The sequence below is a fragment of the Lynx canadensis genome, chromosome B2 (assembly GCF_007474595.2).
Source record: "Lynx canadensis isolate LIC74 chromosome B2, mLynCan4.pri.v2, whole genome shotgun sequence".
NCBI classification, from domain to species: Eukaryota; Metazoa; Chordata; class Mammalia; order Carnivora; family Felidae; genus Lynx; species Lynx canadensis.
Genome location: NC_044307.1, coordinates 143,989,235 through 144,011,249, shown reverse-complemented (window position 1 = coordinate 144,011,249; position 22,015 = coordinate 143,989,235). Strand labels below are relative to the sequence as shown.

The following is a 22,015-nucleotide window of genomic DNA, read 5'->3' as shown; positions in this document are numbered from 1 at the left end:
CCGCTCACCTTTATTCAACATAGTACTGGAAGTCCTAGCCACAGCAAACAGACAAGAAAAAGAAATAACAGGCATCCAAACTGGTAAGGAAGAAGTAAAACTTTCACTATTTGCAGATGACATGATACTCTATATAGAAAACCCAAAAGGCTCTGCCCCAAAATTGCTAGAACTGATAAGTGAACTCAGTGAAGTCAAAGGGTACAAAATCAACATATAGAAATCTGCTGTATTTCTATACACCAATAATGAAGCAGCAGAATGAGAAATTAAGGAATCAATCCCATTTACAATTGCAACAAAAATATAAGATACCTAGGAATAAGCCTAACCAAAGAGGTGAAAGACCTGTACCCTGAAAAGTATAAAACACTGATGAAAGAAATTGAAGATGACCCAAAAAATGGAAAGACATTCCATCCATGCTCATGGGTTGGAAGAACAAGTATTGTTAAAATGTCTACACTATCCAAAGCAATCTACAGATTTAATACAATCCCTACCAAAATAACAACAGAATTTTTCACAGAACTAGACAAACCTAAAATTTGTATGGAACCACAAAATATCCTGAGTAACCAAAGCACTCTTGAAAAAGAAAAACAAAGCTAGAGGCATCACAATTCTGGACTTCACAGCTGTTGTAATCAAGACAGTATGGTACTGGCACAAAAATAGACACATAGACCAATAGAGCAGAATAGAAAATTCAGAAAGAAACCCACCATTATATGGTCAGTTAATCTTTGACAAAGCAGGAAAGAATATCCAATGAGAAAAAGGCAGTCTCTTCAACAAATGGGTTGGAAAAACTGAACAGCAATATGAAAAAGAATGAAACTGGATCATTTTCTTACACTGTACATAAAAGTAAATTCATTAGGGGTTAAGGACCTAAATGTGAGACCTGAAAGCATAAATATCCTAGAAAAGAGCACAGGCAGTAATTTTTCTGACATCGGCCATAACAACTTTTTCTAGAGAGGTCTCCTGAGTCAAGGGAAACAAGAGCAAAAATAAATTATTGGGACTACATCAAAATAAAAAGCTTCTGCACAGCAAAGGAAACAATCAACAAAACTACAAGATAACCTACTGAGTAGGAGAGGATATCTGCAAATGACATATCCCTTTATAGGGTTAGTATCCAAAATATATAAAGAATTTATACAATTTGACACACATAAAAACAAATAGTCCAATTAAAAATGGGCAGAGGACATGAACAGACATTTTCCCAAAGAAGACATCCAGATGGCCAACAGACACATGAAAAGATGCTCATCATCACTTATCATCAGGGAAATGCAAATTGAATCCACATGAGGTATCATCTCACAGCTGTCAGAACGACTAAAATCAAAAACACAAGAGACAACAGGTGTGGTGAGGATGTGGAGAAAAAGAAACCCTCGTGCACTGTTGTTGGAAATGCAAATTAGCACAGCCACTGTGGAAACAGTATGGAGGCTCCTCAAAAAGTTAAAAAGAGAACTAGCCTATGATCCTGCAAGTACACTACTGGGTATTTACCCCGAGAACACAAAAACACTAATTCAAAGGGATACATGCACCCCTTATGTCTATAGCAGCATTATTTACAACAGGCAAGATATGGAAGCAGCCGGGTTATCCACTGACTGATGAATGGATAAAGAAGATGTGGTATAGATATACAATGGAATACTATTCAGCCATAAAAAAGAATGAAATCTTGCCATTTGCGATGACATGGATGGAACCAGAGAGTATAACGCTAAGTGAAATAAGTCATTCAGAGAATGACAAATACCACATGATTTCACTCATATGAGCAATTTAAGAAACAAAACAAACAAGCAAAGCAGGGTGGGGGGAGAGAGACAGAGAAAGAGAGAGACAAACCAAGAGACAGACTCTTGTCTATAGAAAACAAACTGATGGCAACCAGACGGGAGGTGGGTGCAGGGGAAGGAGGAAATCGGCTATGGGGATTAAGGAGTGCACTTGCTGTGTTGAGCACCGGGTGATTAAAATAAAAACTTTAAAGGAAAAGGAAGTGTGATGGAGGAATAATGAGTGGGCAGTGAGACCTGGCAGTGGAGATCAAAGGGCAAAATAAGTCAGAGGAGACACCAAGGCTTAGGCCTGGAGAGCTCTCTGGGTTACTGCCAAACAATCTTTATAGCTTGTCCTGGTTTATTTTGTAATGAACAATTTGGTTTTCTTTCTTTATTTCTTTTATGTTTATTTATTTTTGAGAGAGAGAGAGAGAAAGGGAGAAAGAGAGAGACCATGTGAGTGGGGGAGGGGCAGAAAGAGGGAGACACAGGATCCGAAGCTGAGCTGTCAGCCCAGAGCCCGACGCGGGGCTCGAACTCACAAACTATGAGATCATGACCTGAGCTAAAGTCGGCTGCTTAACCAACTGAGCCACCCAGGCGCCCCACAACTTGGTTTTCTGACAAGAGAGTGAGTTGTTTCTACCTGCTGTCATTTCCATTATATTGTGAGCTTTTCAGAGGCAGAGGCATGTCACCTACTTTTCTGTTATCTCCCAAGACACCTGATCCACATGCAGATGATTAGTGATCATCTGCTAATTTTATTTTATTTGATAAAATTATGAATGAAACCAGAATAACAAAACAAGAGCTACTCTATCGCTTTTTAGTTTACCGCAAGGGTTTTCTCAAAATGATGTCACCTGCCAAAATGATAAAGACAAAACATCTATCAAATGAATGTACTCAATTCTAAATCAGGGCTGATCTAGACCCAAAAGTTAATCATGCTGGCCTTCACTTTCAGAACCTATCATTGGAAAGTATAAAAAACCCACCATGTCGGTATCATTAGTTATTAGGGACTGTAAATCAAAACCACCAGGAGGTACCACTTTGCGCCCATTAGGATGGTGAGAATGAAAAGGACAGACAATAACAAGTGTTGGTGAAGGTGTGGAGAAATCAGAAGCCTCATACCCTGCTGCTGGGAATGTAAAATGATGCAGCCACTATGGAAAACAGTTTAGCAGTTCCTCAAAAACATAAATACAGAGTTCCCATTGGACACAGCAAGTCTCTTACCTATACCCCAGAGAACTGAACACAGGTGTTAAAAAAAAAATTGTACACGATGTTCATGGCAGCATTATTCATCATAGCCAAAAGGTGAAAACAACCCAGATGTCCATTGACCAGTAAATGGATAAAATGTGGTTTATCCACACAATGGAATACTGATCAGCAGTCAAAGAAATAAAGTACAGATATATTCTGCAACATGGATGGAACTTGAATACAAATCATGCTAAGTGAGAGAAGCTAGACACAACGGCCACATATTGGATTCCATTTCTATGAAATGTCCAGAATAGACAAACCCATAGAGACCGAAAGTGGATTCGTGGTTTCCCAGGGGTTAGAAGGAGGGGGGAGCGAGGAGTGATGGCTAATGGGTATGGAATTTCTTTTGGGGTGATGGAAATGTTCTAGAATTTGATAGTGGTGATGGTTGCACAACCCTGTATACTAAAAACCACTAAACTATACAGTTTAGAAGGGTAAACTTTATGGTATGTGAGTTATATCTCAAGAAAGCTATAATTTTAAAATTTTTAAATGAAAATAACTATGATTAGAATTAATACGAGGAAGAAAATAAAGCTGTCAGTGGAGCAGTCTAAATAAAAAAGGAAGGTCAACCATACAGGAAAAATTTTTAAATAATAATTATAGTACATTTTAACATTATATAAAGATTACATGTTGCTTTCCCTAAATTTAGTTTTTTTCAAAGACCTTGTATTGATTTGTACTTATTTTGAAAATGCTGTCTAAAGGCCAATTATAATTAACACTCGGATACTAATTCGGCCTGGGCTAGGGACACAGAAGGATGACATAAATGAAGTAAAAAACATACACATACATCATTATTTGCAAAAGAAGGAGAAGGGGAAGGAGGGGAAGGAGGGGAAGGAGGGGAGATGAGGGGAAGGAAGGGGAGGAGGGGGAGGAGGGGAAGGAGGAAGAGGAAGAAGAGGAGGAGGAGGAGGAGGAGGAACAAAAATACCATGAAAAACTGACTTCAAGCCAAATAAAAGTCCAAAAATCCAAAGTAAATGAAATGAATATGCTACAAGCCCTCTGTAAAAGTAGACAAAAGAAAATGCAAATATTCATTAAAATGGTAGTAATTCAAATCCAAAATAGTCACTCTTCTGGTTGCAAACAATTATTAAGTAAATATCTGTTCCAATTATACCTCAATTAAATAAACATGTCTGAGGCGCCTGGGTGGCTCAGTTGGTTAAGCCTTTGACTTCGGCTCAGGTCATGATCTCACAGTTTGTGAGTTCGAGCCCCGCATCAGGCTCTGTGCTGATGGCTCAGAGCCTGGAACCGGCTTCAGATTCTGTGTCTCCTTCTCTCCCTGCCCCTCCCCTACTCACACTCTGTCTCTCAAAATTAAATAAACACTAAAAAAATGTTTTTAAATAAAAAATACAAAAATGAATGCACCAATGTATGCAGAAGTAAAAGCTCAAGGGAAGTACGTAATATTTTCATACCAGAAATCCAAAGGTAAATTCCAATTCGTGGTCACTGGGTTAAATGATAGTGTGCAAATCTTCCCAACAGCCCTCTTCCTCAGCATGTTTCCTTGTTCTTTGGTGTGAATTTTTAGATGTGTCCAATGTTGCTGTGTATTTGGAGCGTTTCTGTGCGAAGACCGACTTCAAACAGAATTCCCATTTTGAATACAGCGTTCAAGTTCAAGTTGATTGGGCTTATCATGGTCAACAAGGCTGTGCAAAAGACCGGGCATGCAAAATGATTCCTGAAATGAAGCGCCTTCACTCTGCATCAGCTTAAAAAGACATGTTTTACAGCCTACATTGCGATTCATCTCAACCTAAGGGAAAGAGGATGAGTTTGCTTCCTCCGAGCCTGACACAAATGCAGGACGACCTCTCGCGAAGCAGCCTGAGCAGGGACTGAGCGGAAAAGATGACGACTCTGCAGCTCCCCTGAGACCAGACCGAAGAGTCCTTGCTTCAGGGGGAATGGGCCCCTCTCAGCAGGCAGACACTCCAGGGGCAGAGGACAGTCCTGACTGGGTGTCCCCCAGCAGCGGAAATGACACAGCCCTACCCAGCGGACAGCAGTCCTACCCTGCAGCCACCAGAGCCCAGCTACTCAAGGACCAGCATTTTCCAAAGGGAGCGCTGATCAAGAAAGTGTTCAGCTGGCAAATGTGCTCAGGACACTACTCTTCTTGGAAACTCACAATGAGGCTATTCAGTGATCTGAACAATCCAACCATAAGAGATCATTAACCTAGTTTAAATCACATAGCTAATCACAGAACCTTTTCATTACAAAAATACAGCAGGTGCGGATCTACGACGATCCGGTAATAGCCACTTGGGGAAACGCTAGTCCACACTCGTCATGTTCCATGTTTTAGCTACATTTTTGACTTGGGTTGTGATAGGGTTGCCAGGCAAATCATTATTCATATTAAGTATGTCCCATGCCGTACGTTTCTTTGCTAAATCTGGCAGTCCCAGTTGAGACACGGTGTCTTGAGCAAACCCCGTGGGACTAGAGATGCCTCTACTCACCATTCCACGGTGACCTACTTACCCCTCCCTGCAGCCTCTGTGACTCTACTCTCAAACGCAGCATGCTAGTTACGTGGGCCACCGTTACAACGAAGGCCGTTACCTTCTTCGGGGTGGCACTCTGGGACCCCGCTGGAGCCCATTATGAGGTTGCCATCTTCATCGTGCCGCTCCAGGGTCCCAGGGGGACAGGTGGGAACAGGGGTGGTGGGTTCAGGGGTGGTGGTTGTCTGCGTAGTGGTTCGAATCGTGGTCGTTGGACGTGTGGTGGTGGTCGTGCGGCGGGTGGTGGTGGTCGTGGGTCTTGGGGTTGTCGTGGTGGGTGGTGTGGTTGTGGCGGGGGCACGGGTGGTTGTTTTCACAACCTCCAAGCCCACCAGGGGCTTCCCTCCAAGACTCAGAATGGGTTTATCCTGGGCACTGGCCAGAGGTTTGCCATGCCGCCCCTGTCCGAAGAGGGGAAGGCCATCAGGGCTCACCACAGGCGTCCCTCCCAGATCTGAAACAAAACCGAACCAAAGCCGTGCAACAAGATGAAATAATCCAGAGGAAGTAAAAAATAAACGCAGAGTGTCTTCTCAAACTTATGTATTTGTGTATTTTAAACAGTAAAAAGCAAAGGAAGGAATAAAAGAATATTAACAGAGGTAGCAGTGTCTGCCGTTATCCAGAGATTTCTGGGCTTATTATATTGCCCATTACTCTGTATTACCTTATTAAATATGTAAATACTTCATCGATATGTCCGATTACCTTGAAACAACTCTTAGTCTCTGGTAAGGAAAGTAATTCTTTCCTCCTCCCGATTCCTAAGCCTCAGGAGGAAAAGTGTTACATTGTACCAGGGGTGGCAAACTCACTCTTCAAAGGGCCAGAGAAGAAGGAGGGCCAGATATTTTAAGCTTTATGTTGCAGCTACTCAACTCTGCCATGAAACTTTGGGGCGCCTGGGTGGTTCAGTTGGTTAAGCATCTGACTCTTGATCTTGGCTCAGGTCATGATCTCAAGGTCCGTGAGTTTGAGACCCGCATCAGGCTTTGTGAATCCCTACTTGGGATTCTCTCTCTCTCTCTCTCTCTCTCTCTCTCTGTCTCTGTCTCTCTCTCTCTGTCCCTCCTCCACTTGTGAGCACTCGCTCTCTCTCTCTCTCTCTCAAATAAACTTTAAAAAAAAAGCATAGAGAGTACACAAAGGGGTGTTTCTGTAAATTTTGAATAATTTTCACTTCACAAATATTATTCTTTGATTTTTTTTCCAATCATTTAAAAGCGCAAAAACGCGTTTGACCTCACAGGCATTACAAAAGCAGGCAGCAGGCAGGGCTTGGTCTTCGTGCCATGGTTTGCTGCCTCCTGTGGCTCTAGGCTGCCCTATTTCAAGAACAAAGTCGAGCACCACCTTTTCTGGAGGCTGGGATCTGAAGCAAGGGTATAACTACACTTGTATCAGGGGAAAAGCTACGTTCTGCCCCTGTGGGGCACTCCTTTCCACATGGCTAAACGTAACTGGACCAAGGGCCCCCATCACAAATGGGGAGGGGGTTGTTATTCTACAGCTAATTCAGAACATTTTTGTGGCCGAAAAACCACTGTCACTTACCCACAATGGTGCGACCATCTCCTCCCAGTTTAATCCGAAGAGGAGTTCCTTGTGAATCTTGGAGGTACCTTCCCTCTTCATTTAATACTAACCCACGGTCGAGATCCACGACCTAAACCCATGACACAGATTAAAGAATATACTGAGCATTAATCCAACTACACAAACATATGCATGAAGCCTCCACAGAAGGAGACCATAATGTGAGTAGGAAACATTATTTTTGTCCACATCATTTGCAAGGTTTAAGAATGAAGTGTAAATGTCACATTATTGTTTACCCATAGAATATGTAAATTGTTTTAAGTTTCTCAAATACGCAAAACATGTGCAAAATGCTGCTACCATTTAGTATGCTGTGTGTAATGCTGAAAAGCAGGAAACAACTTAAGTGTTCATCAGTGGAAGGAAGGGGTTAAATACATTATGGCCCATCCACACAGTGGAATGCTAGCAGCCCATGATACAGATTTGGCAATTCTACATATATTGACATCAACTGCTACAGACTCAGATTACAGGACTGCCTATTTTGCAGAAATAAAAATATATCCACGTGTATATATAAGCTTAAAACTGCAGGGAAAAATACTCTGGACGGACATACCCCAAACTGTTCGTAATGGTTTTCTCAGAGGCGTAGTTTGGGGTATTTATTAGCCTAAAATATATCTATTTCATAGATTTCTGAATTGTTTTAACTTCCAGCCATGACCATGTATTGCTAGTGTATTAAAAATAGGAAATGTTTCCATCAGTCTGTTAGTGTTAAACATCGAAGTTGCTATAACAAATTAATTTGTAATTAAATTGCCTAATACAGAATGCATGCAAAAACTTCATATTCTAAGGAATCATAAAATTGGGGCGAGGGGAAGCTATTACCATCCCTGTTAAGAAACAAGCTCATGCTATATACACTGGTGGTTCTCCAAGTGCGGCCTGGACCGGCAGCCTCAACGTCAGCTGGGAAACTGTCCAACGTGCTAACTACCTAGCCCTACCCCAGACCTTAACTGACAAGTCCCATGGTGTCTGAGAACCATGACTGCACAGCAGGCCATGGGAGGAAGCCACTTTGTTGGGTGCTGTCTTGGTAATTAAAACTCATTTGTACAAACCCTACTTTTGAACTCGACTCCATACCGTTTCTATGCAAAATTGTTTACAATGAAGGCTGCTCAGTCAGTTAAGCATCCAGCTCTTGATTTCAGCTCAGGTCATGATCTCAACGTTTGTGAGTCTGAGTCCCACGTCAGGCTCTGCGCTGACAGTCTGGAGCCTGCTTGGGATTCTCTGTCTCTCTCTGTCTGTCTGTGTCTCTCTCTCTGCCTCTCCCCTGTTCATTCTCTCCCTCCCTCCTTCCCTCTCTCTCTCTCTCAAAATAAATAAATAAACTTAAAAAAAAAGTCTTACAAAAATCATTTACGATGACATTTTGCTTTAATATACATTCTTCCTTTATAAATTCCTGTTCCTTTGAGAAATGATTAAATGTATCTTTTACCTGTGACTAAAACTTTTATGAGTCTCTCAATATGTTTTCTTACACCTTACTGTCATGAAGGGGAAGTTTTGACCGGGAATTCCCAAACTATGAATAATTGCATAATGAATAATGAAAAATGAAAAATATTTTAAATCCTGGGACTTTGTAAAGTGTTCTCCCCATTACCCTCTAATCTGCCAAGAAATCCCTAGCATTTATCTTAACCTCAGGAAGTGAAAGTCATTAAAGCTTAAGCATATATAAAATACTAATAATTATTTTTTATTTCAGTCAAACAACAATTATTGGAAAATTCAAAAGGTGATCTGTTAAAAATTGCCTGTTTGATTCAATATGTTTTGATTTGCTCATTTGTTTTCACCCTGCTTTCGTTTGCAAAGGATTTGAGACAATTTACAGGGAAAACGTGTATACTAGTTAATCAAGTAATAAGAAAAACAATAAATATAAAGCTATCAGAGGTGGAGAAGAAGCCCATTTGAGAGGCTAAGCACTAGCGTGCAGTTGGAACATACGTCTGTGTGATTTTCCTAACCCATCAAAGCAAACAGGAAATAAAGTCCCCTTTTATTTTATTGGCAATGCGAAGAAAGCACGCTAGTGATTCAGGGGAATGAAGATCTTTCTGAGCACTGGAAGAAACAACACGCATGTATACTGACATATGAGTGGTTACAACTAGAGAAGAAAAACGAAAGACCATTTCGTTTATTGTTGCAAAATGCCCACCATTTTCTCCTCCCAACAGCATGAAAATAACCGGTATGTGTAAAGAAGTTTACCCTACCCACTTTGTTCCTTGAGGGCCATTGATAATTCTTTGTCCACTTGGCTTTCCATTACTACCAGGAAGTACTTTTGCTTCTACATTTGGTCTGCCATTATAACCTACATGGCACGGAAGAAAGAAACAAAGAAAGAAAAAATACAGCAAAAACAAACAAAAAAAAATCTGGTAAATTCAACACTCCTGTCAAGTTGGTTTCATACCAAACTCTAAGTAGTAACATATCATTTCTAAAAGAAATACTAAACAGGATTTTAAACCAATAGCTTATACATATTAGATGCCAGTCTTAAATTGTGACTTCCAAATACCCAGTATGAATGTCTATTAAAAGTACAGTAAAGTCACAGTTTTCTGACAATATTGGGGAAAGGTGACAGTCCAGAGTAAGTAAATTTTCTAGATAAAGCTTAAGACAGTAATGGCTATAGCATTATTTTAGCCAGTTGGAGGACAGAGGGAGAGTTGGAAGGATGGAGAACACTACCTCTAAAATAGACTAGATGCTGTCCTGCTCTTCTCAGATTATACTAAACCCAACAACTATTTCTAGCTGAATCAGGTCCACTCATCAGTCGCCAAGTGTGAACGCTCGGGGCTGACTCGAAGCTTGCTCACGTCTTCGGCGCCGCTTGAGAAGTGTTAGCGCAGAGAGAAAACAGAAGGTTCAGTTAGGGACCCCTTCCGTTGCTCTCTTGTCTGCTCCTAGCACCTGCCCTTCCTCTTCATCTCTGGGCATTTCTGATCAGCTACAGTTAGTGCAAGGTCCGCGCTGGGAGCGCTCTGGCCCAGCCCCACCCACAGCACCAAGTGCTTGGGCTTTCTGACAACTATTTGCAGGTCAGAGACTTATTTTTCTTGCTCAAATAGTTAATGAAAATTAAATATTTATGGAAATTCTGCTACCCACCAGGGAATGTGGATTTCACATCTATTATCAAGGTCTTAGAATTGCTTAAAATAGTCCATTTTAATAGAAAACTGACCTCTCCATGGTGCATTGTTCTATGTCTTTACAGTGGGCCAAACTAACAATACATAGTACAGACTAACAAACACTAATACATTCTTTCAAGAATCGTCCATCATGCCCAAATTCCAAGCAAGGATTCTGCCCTGGGGTCCACGCAGACTCTAATTCATAGCTGTCTGCATTCTGTTCTCAATGTAAGTCACACATCTGCCCGTTACTCCTCTGTGTGACAATCATCCTTAACATGCATTTTTTTTTTCCTGAAGTTTTAAACAACATTCACTGACTGCAAAGTCGAAGCGACACATCGGAGTCTGTCCCAGGGTGTGTTAAGTTGAGAATCAACAAGAACGAGGTCAAGCCTACACAGGTACCCAATTCCTTACTGTGGATTCTTTAAATCTACCCTGGCAGGTGAAGGACTAAAAATAACCTACAACACAGGAACCCGAGTCTGGCATCACAACCGTGACACATTTTCACGGATTAAGAGCATATGTTCAGGAATTCAAAGAGGCAGCATGTGACAAAGGAACGGCAGGGGCAGGGTTGGGGGGGGGGTGGGGAATCCACGTCTGGGATGGGAAGCTGTCTGACCTCGGGCAAACCACTCAGATCCCAGAGCCCTAGCTTCCTCATCCGAAAACCAGGAGAAACAAGGCAAGAAGCAAGGTTAAGAGGATGAAATCACCTTCCGTCTGCAAAGCCCTTAGCACAGTGCGGGGACACAGTGGACGCTCCATAAGGTAAAATGAAAGCCTCTCAAAATTGCTAGGAACGCTACTGAGAGCCACAATGAGAATGTTAAGTTAAAAGCACATTACCTGGCCTGGTAGGGGGCCTCACAGGCTGGCGGGCCAGAGGGTTCCGGAACCTGGAGTTCATCATGCGCTGGCGCAAGGAGAGCATGGGGGTGGTGGCAGTATAGGCCGGAGGGGCGCGGGTGGTGAACCGCACCCGGGCGGCGGGGCCTGCGGTGGCCGGGCTGCGGTGGGGGGGTCGGGGCGGGAGGTGTGGGGCTCTCGGGGGGCTGCCTGGAGGGGGAGGACGCTGCACTGGAGTGTCGTTCTCGTCCTGGGGGGAGCTCACCCTGGGAGGCGCGGGCACAACGAGGGGCTCAGTCTTGTCCTTAGCGCTGTTCCCATCTGCGTATTTGCCGCCCCTGGGGCTGGAGGAGGAGGGCCACTTTAGAACAGAGGAAGACAGAGGGTCCTTGTCCTTTGCTCCTTTAAAAAACATCGCGTCTTCGTCGTCCTCCTCTGCCGAGACGGACTGCTGAGATTTAGACGGCAGGGGCTGGCGTTTGGACGGGGAGGCTGGGTCCTTCTTCCCCACAGCCTGGGGCCCCAACCGGCCCGGGCCCCTGGGGCGGGCGAGGGGGTGGGGGCGGGGGCTGCCGGGCCTCGGCGGGGAGACCGGGGGTCTGCGGAGGTGACTGTCGCCCGCACCTCCTGCCTGAGCCTCCAGCTGGCTGTGCTTGGGAAGGGATGCGGTGGCCTCCCTGGCCCGGGCCGCTGCTTCTGCGCCGTCGTGGGGGGTTCCGCCAGATCGGCCCTCGGAATCCTCGTTGCGATTGTGGGGAGACGTGGGGAGCACCCCTCGGGAGTTGGCCGTGTGAGGGGACTGACTGCCTCTGGCCGCGTAGGGGTCCGAGAAAGAGGCGCTTTCCTGCGCCGCGGGGTGGGGACGCTCGGGCTGGGGGTTGGCCGGCAGACGCCCCATCTCCTTGTTCTGGGGACCACGGGGCTGTGGCTGCGCCACGGAGACCTCGGAGGAAGGCACGCTGGCCCCGGGGTGGTGCTGTGACCGCCGAGCGGGGGCCAGTTGCGCTTTGGGGTAGCCGCGCTCCACAGCCACGTCTGTGCTCTGCTGAACATCCTGCGCCTTGGGGGGCAGGGCTTTGCCCTGAGGATGGGCACCTGCCACAGTGCCCGCGGACTTGGGGTTCTCCGCCAGGGGCTCCTTCCGCTGAGCGCTCACCCCTCTCTGCGGGCTTCTTCTGAGGTGATCCACACCCAGGGAGGAAGGCTGCCTGGAGGAGGAGGAGGAGGAGGAGGAGGAGGAGGAGGAGGAGGAGGACACGTGGTCGTGTACCACGGTGGCGGGAAGCGGCTTCTCCTCCTCTGCTTCACTCTCCGCGCCGTCTCTGTGGATACTCGAGCCGTGCGTATGGTCAGCAGCTGACTGAGAATTCACCCTCGAGTGAACTCGGGGGGACACGGTGGACGGTGGGGAGCTGGAGGGATGCAGCCGGAGTCCTCGGCCGCTGCCAAACCGGCTGGGATATCTCGTGTGGGCAGCAAAGGGCTTGTTTCTGAACAAACTGAAATGCCCAGAGACAGGCGGACCCGCTGGCAGCCGGGCCCGGAACGTGGGAGCCGTGGCCTCAGCCTGCCTGCCTTTATCTTCTGTATCGTTGTCACCAGCACCATCAGAGGCATCTCCTCCTTCAGAGGCCTGTGTCCTTGAGGAGACACCAGAAGACGAGGACGACTTGGACTGTGATGGCACACTGGACTTGGTAGCTGGGGTGTCGTGCCCAGCCTTCCAGCCCCTGGACAGTGGAGCTCCGGGGTGTGGTTCAGGGGGCAAAACCCGAGATGACCCTCCCTGGGGAGGAGAAAGTTTGGACGGTGGGACTGAAGCGTCTGAATTTTCCTCCCTATCCCCCAAATGGGGTGCCCTCCGAGCGGGCAAGGCTGGTTTTGTGCCGTGGTGCGCAGGGCTCCTGTCCCGCAGGGCGCTGGAGGGGGCCTGGCGGCTGGGCCACACGGCTGGCCGAGCGTGGGTGGGGCTCTTGGGAGGCGGCCGCTGGGAAGCGGTGTCCTTGGGGGCCGGGGAGCCTGCGGCTGGCTCTTCCTCCTCTAGGCCCACCGAGTCATTGTCAGCAGAGCTGGAGGGCAGGTTGGGGAAGGGCCCCCCTGAAGGGCGGTGAGGGCTGCCCTCAGTGGGCGTGTGGGGTGCAGACGAGGCTGGCGCGGAAGGGGAGGCCCCTGGACGAGGGTAGGGAGCCCTGTCTACACTTTCCTTTCGGGGCAGCGCTAGTGTGTGAGCTCTGGCTGGAGTCCTTCCAGGAGCAAGGGCTGGGGGGACAGATCTACTTGGTGGCCTCTGCTGTGGCTTCTGGTCTTGAGTCTCCGAGGACGTGGTTGGTGGGTCTCCCCGAGAATCCAGCTCCTCCTCGCCGGTGATTTCTGTCGACTGAAGATCTAAAACTGCAGTCTTCTTGGAGTGAACCTGGGGTTTCCTGGGCACCCCACCGTTAGCCAATATTTTGTTCTTCAAGTCAAGAAGAGGATTCTTGACATTTCTGCCTCGGGGAGAAACAGGCAAATGAGTGTGTTTTGAGGAAGTGGGAGCTTTGGGAGACATCTCCGGCTTTTCAGGCTTCCAGTTATCCTCTGCGTGGGTTTTCTGCACATCGGACACGCCAGAACCAGCTATAATAGATTTCAAAGATTTTGCCGTCAAAAAAGATTTGAAAGCTGTGCCACATGCGGTGAGCATTTAACATGACCGTGTGAAGGCATTTATAATTAGTCATTGTAATTTCTCATTCTTTAGACATTGGACACATTTTCCACATTATGGCAATCTCTCCTAAACACCTCTTTTGTTTTAAGTAAAGATATAGTAGTCCTAGCAAATTGTATTACATTTCTAGAAGTTGAATCAAGTTATGTCATAGCTTATTACTTCAGGCATTTTGAAAGGAGTACTTGTAAGTAATCCTTGATTTTGGCAATGCAAGATCTTATGTAGGATTTTCTTAACATAACTGTCAGGATATTACAGATGTATTACAGCCACTCTTAGCGATGTAGGCAAGAAATACACATAAGCTTGGTACAAAATGTTGAATGATCTACACTCAAGACCAAATGGGGATGTGCTGTGTGTGATGTGCAGGTGAAGGGTGAGCAACAAATTTGTAATTTTTGAGACATTACAAAGTGTTCCCTATTCCCCGCCCCTAACATGCGGGTACTTGCTTCCTCCTTCTTACTTAAAATCCCTTTAATAATAGATACGTTTGCAATCTCAAAATAAGGTCTAAGCTAAAAAGGCTCCTCGTGTAGGCAAACATTATATGACACGTACCCTACAATTTACCCTTTCTTGACAGCAGGGTTGAATGTAGGAAGGGATGCGGGGAGAGAAGGAGAATGTATATGGCAATGGAGGACCCGGAGGGAGCAAACCTCATCCATTTCACTTTTTCCAGCACAGAATGGTTGAATATTATAGTATACACTCTGGAGCCATCCTCACATCACAGTGAAGGAGACAGCTACCGATATTGGGTGTCAATACGGGGAAACAGAAAAGAAAATCCAGTCCAAAAGCCTCACTCCAATTTTGGGTTTTATTAATTTTCAGAGTGGTCAGACACACAAGGTACTTAAAATTCTTCCCACTAAAGCTGCACTCCAAAACAATGGAACACAAACTAAAAATTTTCAGTGCTATTTAGAAATTGAGGAGAGCTAACACATAAAAATGTCACATCACACCTGCAAAAATGTTCTTCCCGTGTCATCACAAGCCCTAAATTATACAGTGATATGAGGTTAATCACATAATTAATACGTTCGTGTTATTGTAATATTGTAATAGCAATTCATGTTACTAGCAATCAATAATATTTTAGTCTCCGGGGAGACTAATTTCTAAAGGAACAACAAAGATATTTTAGAAATCAATAGGCAAATTTAGCCCCCCAAATCATCAACAGAGCAGCACTAAACCCAAGGGCATGATTCAAAGTAACACACCACAGCAGTAATGAAGAGAGAGAGAGGCACAGACACACGGTGCTTACTTGTTGGCATAGCGACAATGAAGGCTTTGGAGTGAGGCCCCAGTCCTCTCCTGTTTGCGGCCCGGATTTTGAAAAGATAGCGTTCCCCAGGCTGCAGACCATCCACTAGGGCAGAAGTAGTCTCTCCAGGATAGGTGAGGGACTTTGCTCCAAATGGTTTGAGAGCCGGGGCGTATGAAAGAATGTATTCTGAAATGATTTGGCAGACGGTTGGAAGGAGGAAACTGAAAACAGTCCTGTGTCCAGCAGACAGACTGTATGGGCAGGATGAATTAGAACGTGCATTACTAAAATTAATACTCCAGCAATGCACGCCGAGTCAGCAGCTGGAGCATAAAGACAGTGGAAGGTGAACTAGCGTTCATTCGGGCTACCAGACAGGGTCATGGAGGGTTTAGCAGGCAATTTTCCATTTTTAGCAAATTAAACACATGGAACCCAGGAGGCCAGTCTTCATACAACTTACCCAAACTATTTACGCTGCGTTGGGACTTTTTCTTCATTGTGCTTTTTGCTAACTTACTATGTCACATTAATATACCCTGAGTAGAAGCAGCCATGGGAGAAATGACAACTGTAGGAACTGAATCTCAATTGCTGCCACCTTTAACAGCCTCAGTGTGTTCGTTTGAGCTATTTTTATTTGCGTCTTAGGCCAGATAAATTCTATACTTGGAGCAGAATTTCACCTTTGTAGGAATTACAGTCTTAATATAAGGGCATTTCACAGTATTTAATACTATGGGGAAAAGTTGCTAGTTCATAGATTTATGTGATGTCTAATGTTTCCATCTTGAATCAGTGATATTTATAGACACGTACAAACATGTAATGTCCTTAAACTTTGAAAATCAGAGCAAATTCAGTCCAAGGAACTAATATATCTCTATGCTTATGTGGAAATACTCTAACGTAAAGAAGCCATGTTTTAAAGCAGAATTTCCACCCTCAACTAAAAACTGTCAGGTCTGTTTTCCTCCCAGTGAACTCATCACATTAATGGGAGGATGCACTAACCACAAAAAATAATTGGGATCACAGAAAAGCTAAGCGACTGTCATACTATCTACATCCTACATAGAGGAGCACAGAAGACCTTTTCTTTTCCCTGATATCTAATCTTTAAAAAGTATGTTAATTAAAAAACTTCAACTGAAAATGCTTTTGTAGCATTTGTCCAGAAACAAAACAAAACAAAACAAAACACCCAAACATTCTTTTCTCTTTGAAAATGAGCAAACTAGTCATTTGTGGTGGTCACAAGTAAGAACTAAAAGAACCCACTGCTATAAAATATTGTCATACAGATTTTTTTTATGAATTCATCTGGAAAAAATGTAACCATGTCGAAGTATATTCTTCTATTATGTCTTCTATTTCTCATACATATAAATTCCCCAGTGTAATTATGAATTTTCAGTCCCACCACCACACCTTTATTAAAACCACCTAACAGGGTTAAGATACATGAGTTCTTTTGGACACAAAAACTCAGTAGCTATTATTATTTCTGAAAATATTTCATTGACTACGAGGGAGCTTCATTTGCCAAAGAGCTATAAATATAAACTAAGATGTGGGAGAGGGAAAGAAAACAAATAAGTAGCATGGTAATAAAGTCATGAAAAGAGGAACAATTGACTTTTTTTTCATAACTAACAAAAGTAGTCAGCCAAAAAACGTATTTACACAATTTTCACAATCCTTTTCAGCATCACAACAATAATACAGCCAAAGCTCAAACTGTCATAAAAAGGATGATTAAAAGGGCCAACTTTCTTCTCTTCATTTGCTTCTGATTTATTCCACTGGAAAAAAAAAATGAGCAAGAACAGTATAATATATTCTTTAAAAACTGCGAAGTGAGAAAGCAGTAAGTTTAGAAACTACTGCCCCACATCTACCTTCCTTAACTTCTATTTGTCCCACGGACAACCTTACAGGTCCGCAAAGACAACTTACAGTTGTATACAAGAGAACTTTTCAGTTTTTTAATTAAGAAATCCTCAAAGGAGATTAGCAATAACTGTCTCTATTTCTTTAAGCTTACACAAACTTGTCAGAGTATTCTGGACAGACTTAAGTTGTCTTCTAAAATCAAATAACAATAAAACGTACCCTTAGGGTGCATTTATATAGGCACTGTCAGGGGGGAATCTCCATATAGCCTTTTAAAATATCTCCAACAGACTTCCGAAAGGTTCTTAAATATTTTTACATTAAAAAGAAGTGATTTGTGGGATGCCTGGGTGGCTCAGTCTGTTAAGCCTTGGACTCTTGATTCCAGCTCAGGTCATGATCTCTAGGTTTGTGAGTTTGAGCCCTACATTGGGCTCTGCACTGACAGTGTGGAACCTGCCTCGGATTCTCTCTCTCTCCCTCTCTCTCTGTCCCTATCCCGCTCGTGCTCTCTCTCTCCAAATAAATTAAAAAAAAAAAAAAAAAAAAGAAAGAAAAAAAATGATTTGTGCTTTCTTTAACATTGTCAACAATTTTTAAATTTAACTAGTTGTGAATATTTTATTCTATTTTCTTTTCATCTTCTGTGTTTTTTTCTAAGGTCATAGTTTATTTTTCCTCAGCCAAAAAAATAATAATAATAATTAAAAAGGCTGAAAAATAGGAAAAAATCCATTTTTTAATTTTATTTCATTACTTGATTTTCTTTTTTTTTTTTTTTTTTTTTTCCAACGTTTATTTATTTTTGGGACAGAGAGAGACAGGAGAGACAGAGCATGAACGGGGGAGGGGCAGAGAGAGAGGGAGACACAGAATCGGAAACAGGCTCCAGGCTCTGAGCCATCAGCCCAGAGCCCGACGCGGGGCTCGAACTCACGGACTGCGAGATCGTGACCTGGCTGAAGTCGGACGCTTAACCGACTGCGCCACCCAGGCGCCCCTCATTACTTGATTTTCAAACCCATTAAGTATTTATGGTCTCATTCAAGATATTTGTGGTCCCACAGGGTTCCAACTCACTTCTACGTTCCATGATCTTCCTGGTACAATGAAAAGACCCCTAGCATGAAACACAAGGTGAGGCTTATATGGATAAAGGTTAGGCTGTCACACCCACACAATCAAAAACATCCCTCCTGATAGCAGCACCAAATTCCCTGTGGATAGGGAAGATGGAAAGTCATCTTCACGACTACCTGCACCTTCCTGACAATGAAAACCCTGCATGAAATACCCTTGTCCATTGGGTTAGCGCCCCACAAGCGTACGCTGTTCCCTATTGCTTTTCCAGTCACCGATCCTGCTATTATTAGAACTGGTGTTCATCAGAGTCAACGGACACATCTCTGTTTGGAGTACTTTGCTGTGGTGGGCACCTTATACCTTAAATAATGAGGTTCCTACCTTTCACTTTCCCTTCGGTCTCAGGCAGTGCATCCCAAGCGACAGTGACAGCTGTAGATTTGCCATTGACTGGCCAGACGTTCAAGTTTTCAGGAGCTGTTGTAGGAGCTACAAAAGAACAAGGACCCAAGGTTTAAAAATGCCCTTATGGATATTCAACAAGTGTATGACATGTGGTCCTACATACAGATTTTTCACTGAAGCAATACTGTGTTAATTTTTATTATACACGAGAGAAAAATCTACACTCTCATTACTCTTAGTGTAATATAGTGATTTATGTCAGTGCTACCAACTTATGTAGTGAGTTTAGACTTATCTAGGGAAATGCTTTTAGAATTTCAGAATTCCTCTCATTGCTGAATATTGAAATATATAAAGAAGACTAAAATCCAGTTCAAACTTCTTTCTCATAAAGGTTTTAAAGACATAGTTTTAAAAAATAATTGATACAGAGCAGAATTTTCCCCCAGGATCAAACACAACCTCAGCCTTAGGAAGGAAGAGTCTCTCCTACCCTCCAGAGCCAGGCATTACCCAGGGGCATTCACGAAGAAGTAGTGATTCCTAATTATTCTCTATCCTAGGATGTAATGTGCTCCACATGTCAGACTAACATGCTAATGAAAATGGCCAGTGAAGGATAAAACACAGATCCAAGGGAACGGTTCCTGAACTTCTTTGCATTCATACATAGAAACACTTCCAAGATTTCGGAGTAATGTTACTTTAAAAACTGCCTCTGCTGGGGCGTCTGGGTGGCTCAGTCGGTTAAGCATCCAAATTTGGCTCAGGTCATGATTTCATGGCTCGTGGGTTCCAGCCCTGCGTCGGGCTCTGTGCTGACAGCTTAGAGCCTAGAGCCTGTGTTGGACTCTGTGTCTCCCTCTCTCTCTGCCCCTCCCCCGTTTGTGCGCTCTCTTGCTCTCTCTCTCTCTCTCTCTCTCTCTCTCTCTCTCTCTCTCTGTTTTAAATACAGACCAGATTCTGGTGTTCTCTGGAAGACAGATGTACTCCATTTGCCATCTCTTTCACCCTGTGAAATACGGACTGCAAATTCATACATGGTGTCTGGAATCAGGTTCTCAACCAACACACGTCTGTTCGAGGTCTGCTTGTGATCCCACCTTGCTGATTCCCCCTTTTCTCGATAGCGCACGGTGTACTGTCTGTAAGAAAACACAAGGCAGCCACGCACCCAGCTGACCAATTCCCTGCAACTGAACGCTAGATTCATTGCTATTTTTCCTTCCCCATAAGTAATGACTTCTGGAGGTAAGCAGAGAAATCAAAGAGGAGAAAAATCTAAAGTTTTGACTATGTTATTAAGTCAGAGAATTTACTCTTAAGTTCCAGGGAAAGGTGTCTAAAGTAGGCCAGGAAAGACGGAGATTAGTGTCTTACAGATCAAAAGATCGAGCAGAGATTCAGAAGGGAAGAGACAGAAGGGGGACAGCTTTGTCCAGGCAAGTGCCTTATGAGAGATGTGTGAGTGTGAGTGTGTGTGTGTGTGTGTGTGTGTGTGTGTGTGTGTGGTGTGGAAAGGCCAATATTAGGAACTGGAACAGGGGCACCTGGGTGGCTCAGTCAGTTAAGCGTCCGACTTCGGCTCAGGTCATGATCGTATGGTTCCCGAGTTCGAGCCTCGGGGTTGGGCTCTGTGCTGACAGCTCAGAGCCTGGAGCCTGCTTCGGATTCTGTGTCTCCCTCTCTCTCTACCCCTCCCCCATTCATGCTCTGTCTCTGTCTCAAAAATAAATAAACGTTAAAAAAAATTTTTTTTTAAAAAACTGGAACAGCCCAAGGTATCTTGGTTCTCCAGAAAAGAAAGACAAGAAGATCCAATTCATGCCAAAGCAGTTATCAGGAGGAAAGACAACGTGTGGTTTTGAGTAGACTTATCATTATGAGAAGGAGCAAAACTGTGTAATAAACACAGCAGGATAGAGGAGCTTATAAAAGGAGCTCTACTGTGTGATTATCACAGAGAGAAATGGTGTGGGCAAACAGGGTGTAACAATGTCAGGCAGAAGGCATCCTCAACATTCTGAGAGTTGCAAATGCCACTTAGTGTCTTCCTTTTCCAAGAAATTTTCTTTGCAGCCACTTTGCAGTAGAAAGCATGTGAAACATTAAAAAGGGGCCATTCATTATATTTAATAATGAAGACTTCAGTTTCAGACACAGCTCACCAATTAATATAAGAGTCCTGCTAAGAAAACTGAAGCCCTCTTTTGTTTTCATCAAGATGTTAGAAATCAAAGTCCAGTGGTAATCAGGAACGCTTTGTGTTGGGAGAGGCCAAATGGCTAGGGAGAGAATCACTAGACCCTTCTGAGGTCCTTCAAAAGAAGCAGATTCTTTCTTCTGTCGGATGTTCTTCTTCGTTCTGTAGTCGTGGCAGTACGCATCCGGATGTCGTTACCTTATGCTAGGTTCTGGCGCATGGGGGAGGGAGGGAGGGGGGAGGGGGAGAGAAGGAAGGAAGGAAGGAAGGAAGGAAGGGAAGGAGGGAGGGGGAGGGAGGGGGGAGGGGGGGAGAGGAGGGAGGGAGGAGGGGAGGGGGAAGAAGGAAGGGAAGGGGAGGGGAGGTAAAGGGAGGGAGGGGGGGAGGGGAGGACGGGGGAGGAGAGAAGATGAAGGAGGAGAGGAGGAGGAGGAGGCCGGAGGGACGAGCGAGGAGGAGAGGCGAATGGAGAGGCAGGAGAGGGAGTCGGCGTGCTTCCTTATTAGGTTTTCTTTCTTTCTTTCTCTTTTCCTTCCTTCCTTCCTCTTCTTTCTTTCTTCTACTCTTTCTTTCTTTCTTTCTTTCTGTCTCTTTCTTTCTTTCTCTCTCTCCCTTCCTTCCTTCCTTCCTCTTCTTTCTTTCTTCTACTCTTTCTTTCTTTCTTTCTTTCTCTTTCTTTCTTTCTCTCTCTCTCTCTCTTCCTTCCTTTTCTTTCTTTCTTTCTTTCTTTCTTTCTTCCTCTTTCTTTCTTTCTTTCACTAACAGACAGTGACAGAAACTAAATCTAATACAAATAATGGTGTGTGTATATATGTATATATATATATACATATATACACACACACACACACACATTATATGTATATAATCTCAGCATTCGATTCCATTCATTTTTTTTAAAGGACATTCACTCTTCCTGGTCGTAGATAGGTTCAAAAGTTAATACATAGTGCCCTGGTGGCTACCAAATCTTTGGCTTTCTCTTGGTAATATTAATTATTCCGTCATTTAACACATAAAATTTTGATGGCTATATTAACCTACCAGTAACATGAAATGCTGTCACCAGTGGCTTTTTTTAACATAGAAATTATTTTAACCTTATGATTGGTTTTTCTTCTAC

The 22,015-nt window shown here is 44.0% G+C and overlaps 1 protein-coding gene across 1 annotated transcript in view; it reads right to left on the bottom strand.

Moving 5' to 3' along the window:
* The window catches only part of FNDC1 (fibronectin type III domain containing 1), an 80,280-nt gene that overhangs the window by 31,360 nt on the left and 26,905 nt on the right, over positions 1-22,015 (bottom strand). The window contains exons 7-13 of the mRNA XM_032593271.1: positions 19,647-19,834; positions 18,666-18,773; positions 15,303-15,491; positions 11,305-13,920; positions 9,508-9,608; positions 7,211-7,322; positions 5,715-6,110 (exon numbers count right to left, since the gene is read on the bottom strand). Coding sequence (XP_032449162.1) covers positions 5,715-6,110; positions 7,211-7,322; positions 9,508-9,608; positions 11,305-13,920; positions 15,303-15,491; positions 18,666-18,773; positions 19,647-19,834 — 3,710 coding nt within the window. The remainder of the gene's footprint in view (positions 1-5,714; positions 6,111-7,210; positions 7,323-9,507; positions 9,609-11,304; positions 13,921-15,302; positions 15,492-18,665; positions 18,774-19,646; positions 19,835-22,015) is intronic.